Below are 19,599 nucleotides of genomic sequence, written 5' to 3' on the forward strand. Positions count from 1 at the left end.
TCAAAAGCAAAGACCCGTGTTGGTATGGCTGGTTTTAATTAAACTGCAGAGATGACAATGGCAGTGGAGAAGTCAGGAATTGCACTGACATGGAGGCTCATCTGAGACACACTGGGGTGTGGCTGTTCATGTTGCCAGTGGCAATATGAACCTCCTAGGACTTGGTGACAAGACATTGTGCTCTGTGACCATACCTGGAGATCTACTCTGTGGTCTCATAGACCAACAGATCCAACTTGGTCTGAAAATGTTGTTGCACACAGGGACATGTTTAACAGTGAAGTGTGTTTTCTGCAAAGGAAACAAGCAAGTTGCAGGAGAATCTCACGACAATGTTTGTTTCTTACTAAGCATTAAATGTGGCATGCAATGTAGATGTGCACACAAACCCCATGCGGGTACGCTCCAAGCTGACAGTAGGAATAAGACCATTTGATCTTCAAACCTTTCCCTGTAAGAGTGTAACACTTGTCTGGCACAGCATAACTCACTGCAGCATCCAGGAACACTGTGCAGAGGAAGCAATGCTAGCATCTTCTGTGCATTTTTAAGCAGTTATCTGCAATACATTGCTCCTTTCGCTTCTCTGGAACCTAAGGAGAATACTAAGTTAAAAGAGAAAAAAAACCAAACTCATAAAAGAGACAAAGTTTTGGACAGCTGTACATGTATTGCATCTCTTTAGGAAGCAGCAGGAGCTCTTACACTGTCCTGTTCTCTCCAGGCTGCGTCAGGGCAGGGTTGACAGCCCCGGAAACCATCAGGCAAGGTGCAGGGAACATTCAGGAAGCCCAGCCGGGACACCAAGAGACAGGGTTGAGCACAAGCCTGCTCCCAGGACAGCCAAGGGCAGGACAACGTACCCCTGTTCCAGCTGCTATGAGCCCTCCAAAGCCATGGGCAGATGGGGTGGGGAGTGCACCTAGTGTGATATACTGATGAAAAGTACTTTGATGTGTTAAATGTTACCTTATAGAGAGGTTTTGCTGCACTGGAAGATATGGGGGGGGGGGGGGGAATTACTCTCTGTTACCTTATTTTTTGGATAGGAGGGGAGGGGATAGGTATTCTGGCTACCAGGGAAACGAGATCAGCATCCCCACCTTTGTTACCCAACTCTAGATGCACTCAGGTACCTTAACGCCCTTTTTACATGGTGGAACCCTGAACCACACACACAACTCAATATGAGGCCACATCAATGTTAAACACAGTGGGATAATCACCTCTTTGACTGCCAGGTTATGCTGTCTGATGCACGACAGGATGACGTTTGCCCTCTTGGCTGCCAGGGCACACACGTTCAGCCAGTTCTTCACCCAGTGCACCATCTACCTGCTCATCTCAAAGTTGGACAACTTGTCTATAAGGATGCTGTGAGGGAAAGTACCAAGGGCCTCACTAAGATCCAGAAATACTAGCTGACTGCTTTCCCTTTATCTGCCAGACACCTGACTTCATTGTAGCAGGCTATTCAATTAGTTAGACAGGACTTTCCCTTTGTGTTGACTGTGCCTGATGGCTGCATTGTTCTTTAAACGCCTTTCAATAGGACCCAGTGCAATACACACCACTTTCATCCTGTCAGATGGTAGAAAGTTTAGAGGGTTTTCCCTGTGTTTTGTCAGTAATGAGACTCCCCTTTCAGATCTCCCAGAGAAGATGGTGACTCTTCTGCTGCCTGGAGGCACTCTGGCTGCCTGTACATTCTCCTGAGAATAATTAGCGCATTTCTGTGACCACAGTTATAGAACCTAATTCGTGAGAATCTTACTCTCAGCAGCCTGTCTGGCTTGTTTCTCTTAGCTCAGACTGAACAAGGAAGGCAGCCTTTGACATTGTGTATTTTCAATTGCAGCAGACAACGGTTTCATGAAAGTACTTTTCTAGTCACACTTTCCCCTTTCCTCTGTTCAACTGTAAGAAAGGAAGAAGCTTCCACAAACATAGCCTATCAGTTGTTAAAAGAACTCTTTTCCCTGATCAAATAATGCACTAATATGCTCACGGAATTGCAAGGCCTTTGCCTTTTCTAACCAATCTGTTTTAGATCACAAAGAATAACCGTGTTGTTGTTACAACCATCCTAGTCTGCGCTGAAGTGTTGCTTTGAAGTACTTTGCTTGTTTGGGATGACTATACATCTGGACAGTTTCTTTTCTTTTTCTTCCTAAAGTTCAAAACATATTTTTGCCAAATTATGTATTTCCTTTCTTGCTGTGGAACTACTCCTCAAATTGCTGACAAGAAAATATCCCCGCCATGCCACCCTTTCCTATCCAGTCCAGTGTTCCATATGCTTCCTTATTTATGGAAATACAGGAAAATCGGTTATTACAAACCGATGGAGGTCTTGCTGAAGATCACAGCCTGTGCAGATTAGATTTGGGTTTCTGATTACTGATTATTTTTACAATACTCAGGAATGCAAATTATCACAGCTTCTACAAAGTAGGTAACACAGATATTTCTTATTCAAAGTGTGTTTCTAGATACTACTAAACTCATTATTAAAGCATTATTTAATTTTAGGGAGAAGGTCAATATTCCTGGAAAAATCTGTCAATGTCCATTAGACTAGCAGTGACACTTCATGCATGTATCATTTCAAGAGAAGATCAGTGCTTAATTCCTCATTAACACTGAATGACATACCAAAATACAGGTTAACATTTATTCACAGCAAGCTATGATGAAACAAAGCCAGAGGATTCAGAGGTCGTGAGCTCTTGTTCTTGAAGGCTCCGAAACCATTTACCTGTAGATTCTGGAAAAATATTGCTCCTAAGAACTCTTCACATCAGGTCAGCCTTTTGGTAGGCTGTAAAGGTTAGGTAGTCAGGGATTAAAATATAGCTGATGCAATAAAGCAGGTAAGGATGATACTTACGTTTAACTATAATTCTGTTAACTGTTGCAGTGTTGTAAATCATTATTTTTAAATAAATATATTTATTTATCTTTTAGTCTTGTCTAATGATAACATTGATGCTCTAGTCTGATATTTACCAGGCCACAGCATTCTCTTGGGCACCGAGAATCTGTTCACCACAAGAAATCTTGCAGATTTTTAGGGTATTTATCATGGAATAGAACTATAACTTCCCACTGTTTCTGGTTAATTCACCATTAAGGCCAGGAACCCAGTTGCAGCTGGATGATGGAGTAGAGACATCTTTTTCTGTGAATGCCAGCTTAAGCCGCTGACAAATAACCAGACAGTGGACACAAAGTGTGGAGATTCTGGTGTGTATTTTAAAGATGAAAAATGTTCCTGTAACGGTGTCTTATTCTGAAAAGCAAGTTATTTCATGATGTTAAAATGGCAAATGTGCATCACTGATGGACACAGTTGGAGAAATAATAAGAATTAAATTTATTATTTCAGATTTATTTATTTTAATGTTTGTCTTTGAATTTTAACTTCAAAGGAACCCAAAACTGCAACTGGAAATTCAGTCAAGGCTGCAAAGTCCTGCCTTGTTTCAGGTCAAAAGCTTAGAGAAGTTTTGGATTCTCTGGCCAAAGCAAAATCAATTTACTGACAGTCTCCACACACACTTCAGTAAAACCAAATTATCTTGTTCTTTTAAGTTCAGCAAAATTCACACTCATTAAAATCATCATCTATAGTTACAATCCCCACTAATGCAGTCTTGACTCCAACCTCTTTAAGAACTGCTGTTATATCTACTGCACAAATATACACTGAGAAAAGAAAAATTATTGAAATATGTAGAGTAATACTATTTGTTTTGTAAAATAATCTTGTATGTAAGTAAAGTGGTACTGAATGAGCGCTATCTATACTTAAACACTTGCCTGTCCTATTGAATCATGACATCTGCTAAATTCCATACAACCCACAATGCTCTTTAAAAATGTTTTCAGTTATTCATATACCACATATCTGATCATTCCAACTTCTCTCACTCCTCAGCATCTCTTCTGTTCCGCTACCACCACAAACATCAGAACTCAAAAGCAGAAGGCAGCACACCAAGTGTCTGAGTACACATAGACGCTGCACAAGTAGGAGAGGACAGATAGGGCAGATACCTTTGTAGCAGAGCTGAGACCCCAAACCTCAGGAAAGTGTAATTACAACCTTTGGCAAGCTTCAACAAAACCCCTCATTATTTGCAGCTATACCTAATACTGGAACGTATTCATGTAAATACTGATAGCTATTGGCTGCTCAATAAAGGCAAAGTTCAGGTGGTCTCAGTTTATAGCTTTGTTTTTCACCCTTTTTTTTTGCCATTAAACTCTATCCTCTAGAAAGGCTTAAGACTTCCCATATTCTGACAGGATTATCTATCAAGTGAGTAACTTTCTGCTCGCCCTTGTTTTGTAAGAAAGATTTCCAAAAGTATAGAAACATACATGATTGAAACTAAAGTTATGTTCTTCAAACACAGAAATGAAACAAAAGCTCAGCTGTCTGAGTTAGAAACTCTTCCTGAATTAAAAAAAGTAAAGGCTCTTGAACAGTGTGTCTACAAATGACCTGGACATCTGTAATCCCACACACTTTATCCATTCCATAGCTAAAGACAGGACAATATACTCCAAATCCCCCTTCTGATACTGCAGCTCAGCAGTGCCTTTTGCTTGCTTTATTGCATTATTTTATCCATAAAGGCAGGTGAAAATCCTATTAACAGAAATGTTCACAGCTCCTTAGATTATTATTTCTTTCCTTTGTAACAAATGTGATTTCAGAAAAGTGATGCCATCCATTTGTCCTTGCTATTTCACAAAAAGAAAGCTAAACTATGTTAGGTTATGCCTTAAAAGCTCATCTGCTCACCCACAGAGGAGCACAGACAGGAGCCCAGATAATACCCAGCCAGGCAATCCAGAGTTCCAGTGTTCCTGGAAGCACCCAGATGCCTCCAAGCATCAGAAGCTCTGGAGGCTGGGATCCAGGGCCAGCCACTGGGTTGACTGAATGCTGAGCTGGGTAGCCGGAAGGATCCACTGTGTGTTGCTATGGATGCTCAATTCACCATCCTCACTAGTGCACATGTATCCTGCTCTGCCACAAAGGTGAGCAGGATGAGGCCACTGGTGCTGTGCTCACATTCATACTCTATGATCTGTATGCCAGTCATGTACATGCCCACATAGAATACATTTACAGCCTTGCTAGTGCTTGGACCTGGGAGGAAGGCAGATGCAGCATGCTCACCTCTGCAGCATCCTCACCTCTGGCAGGCTGCTGGATTCAATGTGATACAGTTTCCCCTAAAAAATAATATGTCTTTCCAGAGGCTCACTAGCTAAAATGTACTTAAGTGAGCTTCCATCCCTGCATTCCTGCAGTTAAACATCTTAACATGCATAGGAATCATCTTTTCCAACTGGCTGCAACAGATCAGCCAAAGCTTTAAAATATTATACTATATGCATTATATTCATATATATATTCATATTATACATAAGATTTTTTTGTTTGTTTCACTGAATTACTCCCTCACTGTAAATTCTGTTTCCTTTCCCAAGATGAGGCACAACCACAGCATCACTATTCACATTCACACTTGGTGGAAAAAGGGCTGCTCATGAAATTCCTCCTCCAAGCATTGGTACATAAATCTATATTTTTAATAAACATTCATTTGTCTTTTAACTCCTTCAGTTTTACCAGTTCAGTAGCCAGACCATAGATAACTTTGCTATTCGATACATATATATATTCATAGTTACTATATAGAATATATTCCCTCTTAGTTTTTTGTTGAAATGCAGACAACTGTGAATAGGCAACATTTTCTCAGTAGTTTGGGTTGGGTTTTTTTTGCTAAAAAATAATTAATTCTGCAATTATCTTTGTAAAATTTTACAAAGCCATAGTTAAGTTAAACAGTAAAGTAACAAAAATCTGTATTTCTGTAAATCCTGGATTCAGTTTTAACTTTTCATCTGTTCAGAAGCATGTCTATTCTCTCCTCAATATTTAGGGGTTGTTTGCTAAGGAAAAGAAAGGACACAACTAAGGACTGGATATGTTTTCTGTATCTTCTACTTGTTTCAGAATAGACTTCATAGTTGGAAATCCCACTTCTAGCATACAAGAGAAGGAATGGAAGACATGCCACTGACTCAGCATACATTGTTAAGAACCTATAAAAAGAGCAACTGTACCATTCTCCTTTCTGTGCTTTAATAGTGTAGGGCATGTGAAGCTCATAGGAAATATTCTTGAGAAATTCATATTGACAGAGTAAATAATGTGATTTCAGAATGGCCCAAAATCAGTATATGAACATTCTCTGGGGTGAGCAACCTGAATCAGTGTCTCTCTAGCAGGGGTCATGAGCTCTCCTCAGCACCTTAGTGGAGATTCACTGTGTCCATTTGAAAATCTAGTGTGCAGTTACTAAGAATGCGTTTCTAAGAGAGAATGTGCAAGTAAGACAGCTGTACTGCTCTGGTCCCTTGCAATGGTGGAGCACAGCACTACATAAATACATCCCCATGTAGATACGGTGGAGTATGAATAAACCAACACCTCCTTTCAGAGAAGGTTTTAGGATAGATATAGACATAGATATAAAACCAGAGGAAGACTTTGACTTTTCATGTTAACCAGAAGACACCAGTGTCTTTCCTACTCCACTGTAATTTCAGCGCCCCCCCAGGATGGCTTACAGTTATGACAAGTGGCACCACTGTATCCAGTTCCATCGCAAGTGCACTTGAAGCTGTCCCACGTCTGGGTGCATTTGCCACCATGTTCACAGTGATTGGGCACACACCTGTCAGGACAAGATGCAAAGACAGAAAGAAAAAAACTAAATGAGCATCAAGATTTACACACAGGTACATTGTGAGCTACCTGAGCAGTGTATCATGTCCTTGCCTTGCAGTTAATTCTCGTTATTTCAGGCAGATTAACAGAATTTATACCTCAACACGCAACTGCACAAAAGGTGCTTCATCCAGGCCTTGTTGCAGCCCTTTTACAAACAGTAAAAAAAGCACAATCAAGGTGGAACACATTCACCCACCAAAAATTAGGGTTCTAAAGTACGTTTGACAGGTATTTAGCTGTCAACACAAAATGAACAAAATGCTGTGCAGGTGGTGTCATGCCTCAAGGACTGCAGTCCCACAAGTGACTCAAAGTTAAAGCAAGAATGCGAGTGAGTTGCTGTTCATCTCCTTGTTGCCAGCAATGGGAAAAAGTGGAAGCAGACTGCCTGCTGGCTAGGATGGAAATTATTAATGCTGTATTATTAAAACAACTGGTTTCAGTATAGAAACTGTGCATGTTTCTTCTTCACAGGGATTTGCAGCAATGGTTGCTCACCTTTGTGCCACCACCTGCTTTGCTGTTGCTGGAGAGTGTAAGGAATGCAAACCCCAAAGTCATAGCAGAATATATTGTTTGAAATATTATCTAAATGTGATTTCAAAGATCTGAGTTTGTCCTGTTTCTTTCCTATCAAAGATAGGTGAAAATAGAAATTGCCATGTTCTCTCACCTTTGAAACTATTAAATTTCTTTTCTTTGACAGGGCTTTGAAATAATAATTTCAAAGTATCTTTTTTTTTTTTTCCTATTGAATTCATTACAGTCAGACTCAGTACAGGCTCTGCATTTCTGATCAAGAACTAAAAGAGTTTTTCTTTCATGTTAAGTCGGCCCAATCTAATTTAGGAACTATACTTTTTTATTATGATATTAAAAATTAAATTTAGGAGACCCCTTATTAGACAAATAAAAATATTTTCATAAACACATTATAAATTAAGTATCCTCATCTCCATGATAAATCTGAAGTTCATCATATTCCTGAAGTAGTTAAAAAAACTCTATTAAGTAACACCTAAGGACAGCTTTCCTCTGTAACAGGCTACTGAAACTGAAAGTATCTCGGTGCACCCCCTATTAGACTTGTATATCCTCATGTTCCAGCTGACAGCATTGGCATACATGACTCAGCTACCAAGAATAACATATGACATGAAATGTATTAAAGATGAAAAACAAGAGCAATAGAATGGCACATTTCTAAACATTCAAAGGATTAACAATTGATAAGATGAATCCACAGCTGGTGAGTACAAGGGTAGGGAAAGCAGAGAGCAGTCACACTTCAAAACTAATCTTATAAAAGTAACTTTTATTCAAGGCTATAAACATCTACAGAAGTTCCTAAATCTGAATATAGTTCGTACTTTTTTCCAGCCTTTAAAAATTACTGCTTGTCACGTATTTTCTTCTTCATTTACATTTGAACATACATTACTTTAAAAGTATTTTTCCCATGACCAAACTAACCATTTTCTATGTGCATTTCACCAGCTATTTATATGAAGTTTCACTTATAATGCTAGCAACTACTTTTGCATTTTACTGCAGTATAACTTATTTTTATTGTAACATAACTAGTAAAGATACTCCATTATTGACTATATAACTGGGGTAAACAATTTAATCTAGGGACATATGAAAAACAGATATCTATCTGTATCATTTAATGAAGCATATTAAGTCATAAAGCCAGAGATACTTGGCAAACTCCTTGATGTTAATTTTATACTTCTAGTACGACGGCTGGACCAGCCTAGTCTGCATCTGCAAATTCCCCCTTTACTCATCTTTTTTTCCCTGTTCTAAATATGATGCATTTAGAAACAGGGAGTAAAGAATACCTTAATATTAGTGCTAACTGGAGTTTAAATAAGACTACAGGATCATTTCCTTATGTGCTTCCTCCACTTTCAATTTTCTGTTAGTTTATTTTATCAGACAGATTAAGATTTATTCTCTATTAAAGCTATTAGCAAACCTCTTTTACACCATCTGCTGCTCATCTGTCCAACTTTTGCACAAACCTTACCCTCTGGAATAGAGTTTAGAGGAAATTTTAGGTAACCAGAATGCAAAAATTACAAAAAGGCCCACATTTTTAATTCAGCAGATGTATCAAGAGCAGTATTACTTCTCACTGTGAACTCCATTATCTAAAACTCTTCTTGCCATAGAGTGATAGTAAGATACAAATACTGCTTAGATAGAAGGTATCTTGCATATGTATTTCCATACACATCCTGCTAAGAAATTTGAAATTTTAAAATTCTTTAAGCATATGCAATCATATAGTTTATCTACGTTATGCTTAGCATTTAGTATATACACAAAGCATATCCACTCAAAGCCAATGCATGCTCTAATTGCAGTTCATTTGTATTATAAGACCATATGTCTAGGTAATTCCACTCAGGAATCGGGCTACATTACATCAAAAAGACTAATAATTAACTTCCAAACCACCCTTCCCTCCTGAGTCAGGCTCTGAAGTTAGAAGCTGCCATAAAACCGGAAGAGGAAGTAAGGTCCTAATGACCGAGTTGTGTCCCTTCCAGTTCAAAACACTGCTAATTTAAGTACTGCTGCTTATGAACTCTCGCTGACTCTGCGTTGAGAACTTTCTTACTCTATGACTCCTTCTGAAAGGCAAGTGTAGAACAGAACTTCATCCCTTCAAGTGCAATACACTTGCAGTTCATTTTCACCCCAAAAATGATCCATAGAGAGTTTACAGATGCTGCTTTCTTCAGGGTTTTTATGGGTTGGTTTGTTGGGTTGTTTTTCTTTTTTGTAACATTGACTATGTCTCAAACAACTTTTGTTCTTTGGCATTTACATCTGATGATTTTGCAGAGAGCAACTGAAACCTCTCCCAGCCTGTATTTTAATGAAAACAAGTATCCTGTAGGAAAACAGATTTTCTATTGTTGCTCTTCCTCATAGCTCTGCTCCCACTTGCATTTGTAATCTAATGAGTATCCTGGAGAAGGTTTTTCCAATGTTTTGTGATTTCAGAGTTGATCAATATTTCTGTATTTCTCTACTGGAATTATCTTGCTTGATAAACAGCAATTGTCTGACTAATCCAGAACAGTGGCTCAAAGCCATCTTGAGATTGCCCAATACATTAAACATCCTCAGTACAGCCCCCCATTCTTTTTCTCTTCAATCACTTCCAACCAATCAGCTCCATCTTTATACAGAAATTCTTGCTGCTACTGTCAACAGCATTACTTAGTTCTGTAACTTCATCTGAATCTTTCTGCTTATTTTTCCAGGCTGAATCTGTATCATCAGCACATTTCATCAAGATATTCCTGATTTTGAGCCAAGGTCAAAGCATTAAATAGGATCAGCTTTGTGACTGATCTCTGAGAAACTCTATCAGACAACAGTTAACCCATCACTGTAAGTTGTAAGACAACTCCATCTGCCAGTTCACAAGTCACTTTGCAATTCCTCTCTCAAACCCCATCTTTCCTAGTTTAGCTAAAAACTTCCATCATCACAGTTTATCAATTGTTTCATTGACATCCGACAAATTAGATCCATTGTGCTTCTCCCACCTGAGAAGAAACTACCATGCTTTACTGGAGAATGAGATACGTTAATTCCCAAGAATCAACTGCTGAAAAAGTCTGCTGCATTTTACTCTCTATCTACTTCTAGGTATTCGATTACGCTGTCCTCCATTTCTTCAATGGAGTAAAACTACTAAGATCAGATTAATAGGAGTCTGGTTATGTGGACTGATCTCTTTCCATTTGTTAAGTTACATCAGGTTAACTGTCACCTAATAGCACAAACCCGTGCATTTTGGTTTTGGTTTTCTGGGTTTAAGGGCTATCACGTGACATGTTAGCATTACACAAGGCTTTCTTTCCAATTCTTATCTAGTTAGTTTTGGTGTCTTTTTTGTGCCTGCTTACACTTTTATCATCCTAAGTGACTGCTATTCCTTCATTCCTCTGTTATTTGCTGATTCAGTAGCAATATTTAATATGAGAAATAGGAGCAATATTCCTCACTAACAGCTGGTATAGACATTGTTGCCTTGCTGTGATAGAAGCCAACTCCTTTCACCTCCTTTTATCTTAAATATTGTAACAGTGTCCTCTAGAATCACTCTTTTTCCAGTCCTCCACAACACAGACTAAAGAAAATGGACCACATTTCCATACCTAAATAAACCCCATGCCATTCCATTTCTTTCCTGCTGATGTTCAAGTATGCCCTCCTTATTAAAGCATATACGATACTTCTCCAAACCACCACTTGGAAAACTGTTCTCTTTTTCACTTTACCTGTACTTAGCTATTTGCAAGAAGTCTGTTTTAATGAACTGCTGGTGTTTTAAAACCACAGACTACAACTCTGATATTCCTGCAGGATGAGGGAAAACTGTGTGTTCCACCTTTTTCCTCACCGTCTGCCTAAATAGACTGTGCACAAGAAATACAAATAGTCTATTCATGCACCAGAGGGTTAACATTGCCTGAAGCTTTAGTAATTTTTCAGAGATGCTATATGCAAATATCTAGTAAATCACTAAGCTTCTCCCCACTCCTAGACCATCCAAGAGATAAAACTGGGAATACACAGATGTCGGATAACAGAGAATAGTCTCTGAGTTCCAGGGAAATCTAACAACCAGAGAAGAACAAAATACCTAGTCTAAGCCCCCCTGCCTCTGCCAGAAACATGGTTACTGCCTGTACCAAATGAATTGGGACTGACATGAGGTGTTTCTTTTGCATAAAGATACGAAGCTGGGAGAGGCTGCTCTTTTGAGGACTGTAGACTATAAGCAGAAAATATTTTGAGAAACTAGACTGAAATACTGGCATTTAATACAATTAGAGCACGTGAGAAGTCTGACACTGAGGTAGCAATGAACAGGGCATGGGGGAAGAACCTGGACAGAAAGCAATCCCACAAAAAGGGATGTGGGGAATTCCACACATGGTACCGTGATCCTAAGTCAACCCACCATATTACTGCCAACAAGAAAATAAAAACAAGAAAAGGGATCTCATAATATGGTTGTAAGCAGGAGAGAGATATGAAAACCCCATGAAGCAATCCTTTCCCCATACTCAGCAGCATGAGCAATGGCTGATTTTTGAACTGTATAAAATGTTGCTGGAAACAGGAAGGTTGCAAACTACATTAAATGTCCATAGGAAATGGGCAGAAAGCAGTGAGGTTCGTTTAGTGGTAAAGGGTATTTTAGGAACAAATCAAAACAACATATATCAGGAATGATGTTTGGTCCTGCCTGAAGGCAGGAGAATGACCTCAGAGACCTCTCCAGACTCCCTTCTAATCCAGATATGTTCATATCCCAGAAGAAACAGAAAGCATTTATTATCTTAATTTCCCATATGTAACTATATTTTCTTGGTGTTGTGACTGTGCTATTTAACCTCTGAAAGACAACAGGTGGTGGTCACTACCTCAAGTCTTTTTAGAAGACTTTATGCCCAGGGCAGGGGTTTTTAATACATTAACTACCTTCCCCAGGCAAGTTGTGCCCAAGGCGTATAGCAATTGACTCTTATTCTCAGGTTTAGAGTTCATTTGAGCAGGAAGTCTGCAAGTTATTCTGTGCAAGAAGCCAAATGTCCATATGGTGACACACAGACTGTGAAATTAAGTCACTCAGGACTGAAGAACCATCACAAATTTCACTGTATAACACAGACCTTTCCTTTTTTCCCCTCTTTTCCCTTTACTGCTTTCCTTCACTTTTCCCATCTCTAGCGTAAGTGCAAGACACAGCTTGTGCACAGATATAACCTAAATATAAACTAACTCTCTGTATGTATAAATAAGAAACTACCAAACACCACCAAACATTCACCTTAGAGGTCAAAAGGAAGGAATGAACTACACAGATGAGAAAACAGACACGTATTACCCACTAATATACTGAAAAGAGCTCAGATGCTACACCGATAATGACAGCATATGACAGCATGAGAATTTCTGTAGAGCAGAGCAAAATGTTAAAGGCTTTCTGCAATGGAAAATAAGATGGGCTGAATTATTCTTAACGTGAAATTCAATCTTTTCTTATAATCAAATCCTTATCTAATCTTGCTCTTGCTCACACCTCATCTCTCATTTCTCTCCCAAACTGATTCTGTTCTGCTTTTTTGTCCACTGCCCTGCCTCAGAACTAACCATCACCAGTTTGTTTTGAATGGTCTTGCAGTATTTTTCCATTAGTTGCCCGTTTTATTGCCTCCAAACATACCTTTTATCACTATTTCTTGCAAAGATCCTTCAACATGCATACTGTTCTTGCTGAGTTCTGTCACTATCCACTTTCATTCACGCCCCATAAAATCAATTAAAACATGTTTAAAATTTAACCTTTTTTTTTTTTACTGTACAGGGTTACCAGACTGCTCAAGAAGATTTGGTCTATAAAACAGCAGAGCAGGACAATAATTTTTAAGAGCAATAAACACTGCTTTCAGCTGGTATTCTGAATCACTGAATATATGCAGCTTACTTAAAAGACCTACTGTAAACTAGGAACAAAATCACAAAAATTGTCTAAACATATGCATCTGTTTGCAATGATATTGCTCTTTAATGAGCAACAGAATGCATTCCACTCATCATGGTAACAGCAGTAGTGAACAACAAAATAATCCAACTGAGGACATGTTGCTACCGCAGAGCCCTGGTGTAGCAACATCAGATTGCAATTATCCATTCCACAGAGAGACTCTGATTTTCAGTGTCCTAAATAAAAGTAAAACCAGCTGATCTGACCTTTAAGTTTCTTTCTTATTTCTTACAATATAAGTGTTTGAAATGACTTTGAGATTTTCAACAACAGGAACTGTACGTCAACACAAAGGACAGATGGGAGGGACTGCAAAAGTAATTCAGATTCAAAATAATTCCCAACTGGCATCATTTGCTGCTAACTTCTAACCTAACTGTACACAGATTAACAGTAGTAGAACTAAAGGATCCTTCCTGAACCAAGAACGACCCAGCCTTTCTTTATCATTTACTGTAATACAAGGTCTTCACATTTTTTTGGTGGACATTCTCAAACTCACTCTGTCATGAGATCAAATCAAAATGCTCGGCACTTTTAAAGACTATGATTTACAAAGAGCAAATCAATATTAAAATATGCAGTGACATCTGGTTAAGCAAAGTTCCTTAAGGGCATATTCCTAGAACAACTGCCAAACAGTTTTTCAGTGTTATCTTCAGAACAATAAGGTGCTATTCTAAGTTGCTTGCATTAGAACCATTAATGAAGGACTAATGCAGAAAGAAAAACACTGCAGCAGTTAACTCATTTGGAGTAAGTGACCCTCTTGGATTTATGCAGTTTTTATTTTGTATACGACAATGAAGAGACTAATTTTTCCTATCTACCACTTTTAATTTTCAGAGCACTTCACAAACTAGCTTTTTAAAATGAAATTATGCTGGTTCTACTTTAGCAACTGCAGGAGCTGGACAACCCGTTTTTCTGTATTTGTCATAGAAAACTTCCTGAACATTATGCATAACCTACATCTATGGTGGTTGATGGCTGAACATCTACTTCCATCCAACACTAACAGTTCCCACTTCTGTTGCAGCAAAGCAGGGGAGGGTCAATCTACTGGAGCAGCTAAGAGGGAAGTTTCCAGCCATGGTATCGTTTCTGTCAATTCCCAGCAATTGCTTCATGTTAGCGGGAGCCCAGCTCTGTGTGAAGCAGCAGCAAGAGGCAATGGTGCAGCACTTGTTTAGCTATACTCTGTATCTTCTGGGGTGGGGCAGCAGAAAACAAGATTAACTAGGTGGAAATGGTCCAGAGGATACATGCAAGTCCCCACGCTGCAAACGGACTATGCTGTGACAATCTTACAGGGGCAGAAGATAACCCCACAAATTCATAAATAAGCAAATCAGGCTGGATTAAAAAGACAGTTTCCATTGCACAATCTTTTAGTCAGCAAACTGGGCCAGGTGGTCAGCTGGTGTAAATGAGAATATCTGCATATATCTAAATACTATCTTAAATCTGTTAAATGGGTCAAAATAAAAGGAAGAATAAACTGTTACAAAACACCAGCTACTAAATACGACCTACCTCTAGTGGAGTTTTGTTTAACTTTTTTCACTGCCCTGTGAAGAGCTCTGCCTGATTAGTAACCACGTTAAGGCTTTCCAGAGCAGCTGAGATCTAACCTGTGCTACTTTTGTTTTTTTTGGACTGGGGTATTTGATCTATTATTAATTTGACAAACATGCAGAAGAAATGGCAGTTAGCCTCTGACCTAACTGTGCCAACATAACACAGTTCAGCCCTCTTGGGGATATGAGAAGATGTGTTAAGCACTGAGAATCACCAGAAGAACATCATGGGGTTTTGCCCACTAGGCTACTGAAAAAAACTCTTTAAATTTTTTCAAGTATTGGATTATTTTTTTTTATTCATGTAATCACCTCACTTTTGCTATTTCAACAAGTCAAAAAAGAACATACTGAGAGCAAACCATAAAATCGGCTCTTAGATGACTTGTTAATTATTTATTATTTCTACGTTTTATAGCTTGAATTAAATGCAGCTCCTGAGATTGTATGGAATCAACTTCACTTTATAATCCACACTAGACATTTGAAGGAAGTTTCTCTTGTTCTTTAGAAGATTATAATTATCAGAGGACATAGAGCAGTGAATAGCCTATGTAATACAGAAGAGTGACTACTATATTCCCCTCTAATAAATATGAGTGATCACACACTGAATCACCAGGCAAATAGAGAATTTCATAGAGCTTTGTTTTAAATGAGTTTACTCCTAAATTTATCTTTGGGGAAATAAAGAAACTGACCATTAGAAATCTTTATGTTTCTTCCCATAATGTAAAGAATTATTCCGCAATAAAGATGATTACACAACTGACGGACGATTTTGTATCACGTACAGCTCTTTGCTATGACAATCCTCCATTCCTTGGTGTACACCAGAACAGATCTTACCTTTTGCATTACTTGCTTTGTACCTAGTACCTTAATCAGGGACAGCAGTTATCTCATGCTGATCTTCAAATAGGTGATAAAAATCCTGATGCATCAAAAGCACAACCTATTAAATATGTCTTGCTTTGCAAATTTATAGCATATGAATCATCTTGATGGTCATGGAGCTATAAGATGCCATCAATCAACTACACGGTTTTGGCTCAGCATCCTGTTTTCCTAGTGTGGCTATGACATAATGAGATGGAGCTGTATTTCATAACTGGTAGGTTGAGTTCAATATACTGAAAGTCAATATCCCAACTGCGGTTTAAAGGAAACTTGAGGAGAACATTGTTTAGCACTACTAAAGTGATGCTGATCTTGTAATGTGAGGATTGCCTGAAGGATTTTATTTAAAAATACTAGAACATTGTGGTATTCCTAAAAACCTCACAACAGCAAGCGATCCTTTACTTGTCTGGCATGAATGACTTGGGATTCACCTATACCACCATTCTTTTTTATTTTAGTCTTTACCATCATCTGGCCACTTTCTTCACTGTGGTAGACACAATCTGGAACCTTCCATAGAAAATAAGTTACCCTGCAAGCACTGGCTTGGAGGCTAAGCTAAGCTAAGTCCTAATGTCTTGACAGAAACTGTGGATCTTGAATTAACATTTACATTATCAATTGTTAATTCCAGTGGGTTGTTCCAGCAGCCATATGATTGGGAAGAATCTGCTCTGTAAGCACTGTAGAAAACACTTTCTGCCTGAACAGTGAAAGTTCTTCCTCTTCAAAACAAAAACATGGTCTTGGCAGTAAAGCAAAACACATATTCTATGCAATGAAACAAATGTGAAATAGAAGTTGATGTTTCTGAGACATTTATCAATGACAACTGGTATAAATGCCAGTGTGATTATTAAATCCCTAACAGAACACTTTGAGTAAAGGATGCTAATTTCTCCTGCCTCTGAGAGAAATGCAAATATTCCTTATTTTGGACAGAGCAAAAACAGACCTAGCAAGACTTGAAGTTATCCCACTGTACCACAGATGAACAGCTGAGTCAGCATGCTGCCCTTGCTATGTATCCTCACAGACTCTTAGTTTGCTAAGTACTGGGAAGGACATACAGATTAGGTTCTCTGAGTCATTAACTGAAACTTAACTTGGATCAACCATGAATTAATCAGATGTAGATGGAATTCACATATGGTTTATTTATTTTGCATGGAACACTCCCCCTTAGCTGACCCATACAACTACAAACCTTAATGATGTGTGTTCAGCATTCACTAGAGGCAATGTGATGTAAAGGCATATGTAACCCTTTCCACTTCCTCTGTTCACATTTCTCATCTTCTTAGTTTACAAGATTTTTGGATCAGAAAGAGGATTTTAATTGATATTTGCACAGGATGTTATCACAATGGGATTTCCTCCTCTTTATCATTCCATTCATCAGGAATAACAATGATAATAAACAGTAACACAGAAATGAGTATCTTTTTACACTACACTATTCTCCTCCAGATCATTATGGAGGATATTTACCACTTGCTAAAATCTACACAATCCGCTTTTTCTTCTTTACTGTGACGATTCTGCCATCTACCACAAACAGCAATATCCTTACCTAAAATATGTATAAAATACAAAGCATATAGGTTCACCTGACTTATCGCCCTCTCCATTGCGTGTCCTTAGTACACATCAGTGTACTTCTATAGCAGTTCTAAAACATTTTTATAAATTGCAATATAATGAGCTGTGTACTCCAAAGACATCAAAAGCAAAGAAGAGCCAATGAATTCACAGCTCTGCTGCAGTGCAAGTCACAGCTCTGTGATAAATATACTAATACAATGCTCTACTCACAACCTATTACTCAATTCATTTTCAATTTGCTGAAAACAGATATGTACAGTAAGTAATAAACAATTCATTTATTAGCTAGAACTTGCGCAGTGAACTGTTTTGAAGGTAGAAGGCTCACTGTTGAAGTCATAAACAGCTACAAGTACACAACTCATGTATGTGCATATGTGTTCACACAGCTACATCCAACATGCATAAACATACACTTTTTTCCATGAATAATGCCAATTTCAAGCTGCTGAAAATGAGCAGTGTTTTCAAGAAAATAATTCCTATTGAGAGCAAAACTGTTTTTAAGGAAAATGTAACAACTGTTTTAATAACATGTACTTGACTATAACAATTGTAATGACATGATCCTGGTATGCGTAACTGTAATTACAAATAGCTCATTGCTGGGAATCTATTATTCTACTTAAATAGTCTTGTGATTGCCCCATAGAAAAATATATAGACTATAATTTAGAGTCATTTAGAGGCTCTTGATTCTACTTTTCTGCTTTTCAAGTACTGCAATTTGGGCAGCGCAGTTCAGGGCCTGTCAGTATTTCAGTTTATTGTTACCTTTGATTTCTCAAGGGCTTATATTTCAGTTACAAAAATTGACTCCAGAAATTGAGCACACAAAGCATAAGTCAGAAAGGAAATAAACAGAGGCATACCGCTGGCACTGGTTCTGAAACAGGTCATGCAACTGGCTTACCACTTAGTATTCCAGATGATTAAGGACAAGCTGGTAGATACTTTTAGTGGGTTTATTTTAAACAGAGGAGGAAAAGAAGGAAAAAAACCCTCCACAATATTTTGCTTTTGCTTTCCAGGCAGTTTGTCATGAATTTTTTGACATTTCTTTGCAACAGACTGTTCAGAGGAAAGGGCCAGATTTGATTAATATCTCAACTCAAATGAATGTTGGAAAACACGCTGAAATTCTTAAAACATGTCATTTGACAAGTTCAAAATGAAGAGCTGTTGTGTTTTTTTTTTAGTTTACAATACTTTTTTCATTTTGAAATGGAAGTTAAAATATGCTACATGGATGACATTCTCCCAAGCCAAGTAATAATACCTTCCGACTATTTCAAATTGGAATTATAGTTCCTGATGTTTTCCTGAGGGAGCAATGGGTTGGAGCAGTTGAGTGGGGTAGTATGCAAGAAAACTGTTGAAGGCACTTTGCTTTGCAGCTTTGATAGCTGCAGTGACAGCTGAACTGGGAATAAGAAGGTAGCCTGAAAGTCAGGAGATCTGATATGGGAACAATCTCAACTAGTTGTGCACCACTGGCTGCATCAATGCTAAGAAAGCAAGCTAATAGGAAAAAGGAAAATCAGATACAAACTGTGGAGAAGACATAACTGAGAGAAAATAAAAGAGGAGAAAATAAAATGTTTAATCACAAGTATGAGCACTGTTGGGGGAAGCAAACTCTAGAAAATGGGAAATTGGAGGGTTGCTCAAAGCAAGCCAATATGGAAACAAAACAGACTCCAAGAAGGACAGGAAAGATGAATTACTGCAACCTCAAGTGCCACTCTTCACACTGGAGTTTTAGACAAGATTAAAACAGATGGTCAATGCACGAACTTAAATAAAACAGTTTCTCAATAGTCATGCAGGGGCTGCATCTAAAGAGCAGAGTTAGTAAGTTTATTCACTATTAATTGAAATCTGGTGTTTTCTTGGAGGAAGTGTAAGAGCGTATCTCTGCATAATAGTTCAGAATACTCACTTTGTCAAGTGAAAAGGAGTGTGAAGAGAAATGTGAGGCATGTCAGACTGAACTAACCTTTGGGACAGACTGCACTTTCGTAAACCAGAGAATGACAAAGCTAGGATGTGGAAAGATGATGTCCTAGGAAAGGCTGTAAAACTGCTGCCCAAGTATCAAGTAC

At 38.3% G+C, this 19,599-nt stretch overlaps 1 protein-coding gene across 2 annotated transcripts in view; it reads right to left on the bottom strand.

Annotated features, from left to right (window-relative positions):
- Nucleotides 1–19,599, bottom strand: part of CNTNAP2 (contactin associated protein 2) — a 1,009,321-nt gene that overhangs the window by 338,217 nt on the left and 651,505 nt on the right. For both annotated transcript variants that reach the window (XM_061464593.1, XM_061464594.1), the window contains exon 11: nt 6,658–6,764. In XM_061464593.1, the coding sequence (XP_061320577.1) occupies nt 6,658–6,764 (107 nt within the window). The remainder of the gene's footprint in view (nt 1–6,657; nt 6,765–19,599) is intronic.

The sequence above is a fragment of the Pezoporus flaviventris genome, unplaced genomic scaffold (genome assembly GCF_033815535.1).
Source record: "Pezoporus flaviventris isolate CSIRO_AGI_PZ_B2104156 unplaced genomic scaffold, CSIRO_AGI_Pfla_v1 ptg000037l, whole genome shotgun sequence".
Lineage (NCBI taxonomy): Eukaryota > Metazoa > Chordata > Aves > Psittaciformes > Psittacidae > Pezoporus > Pezoporus flaviventris.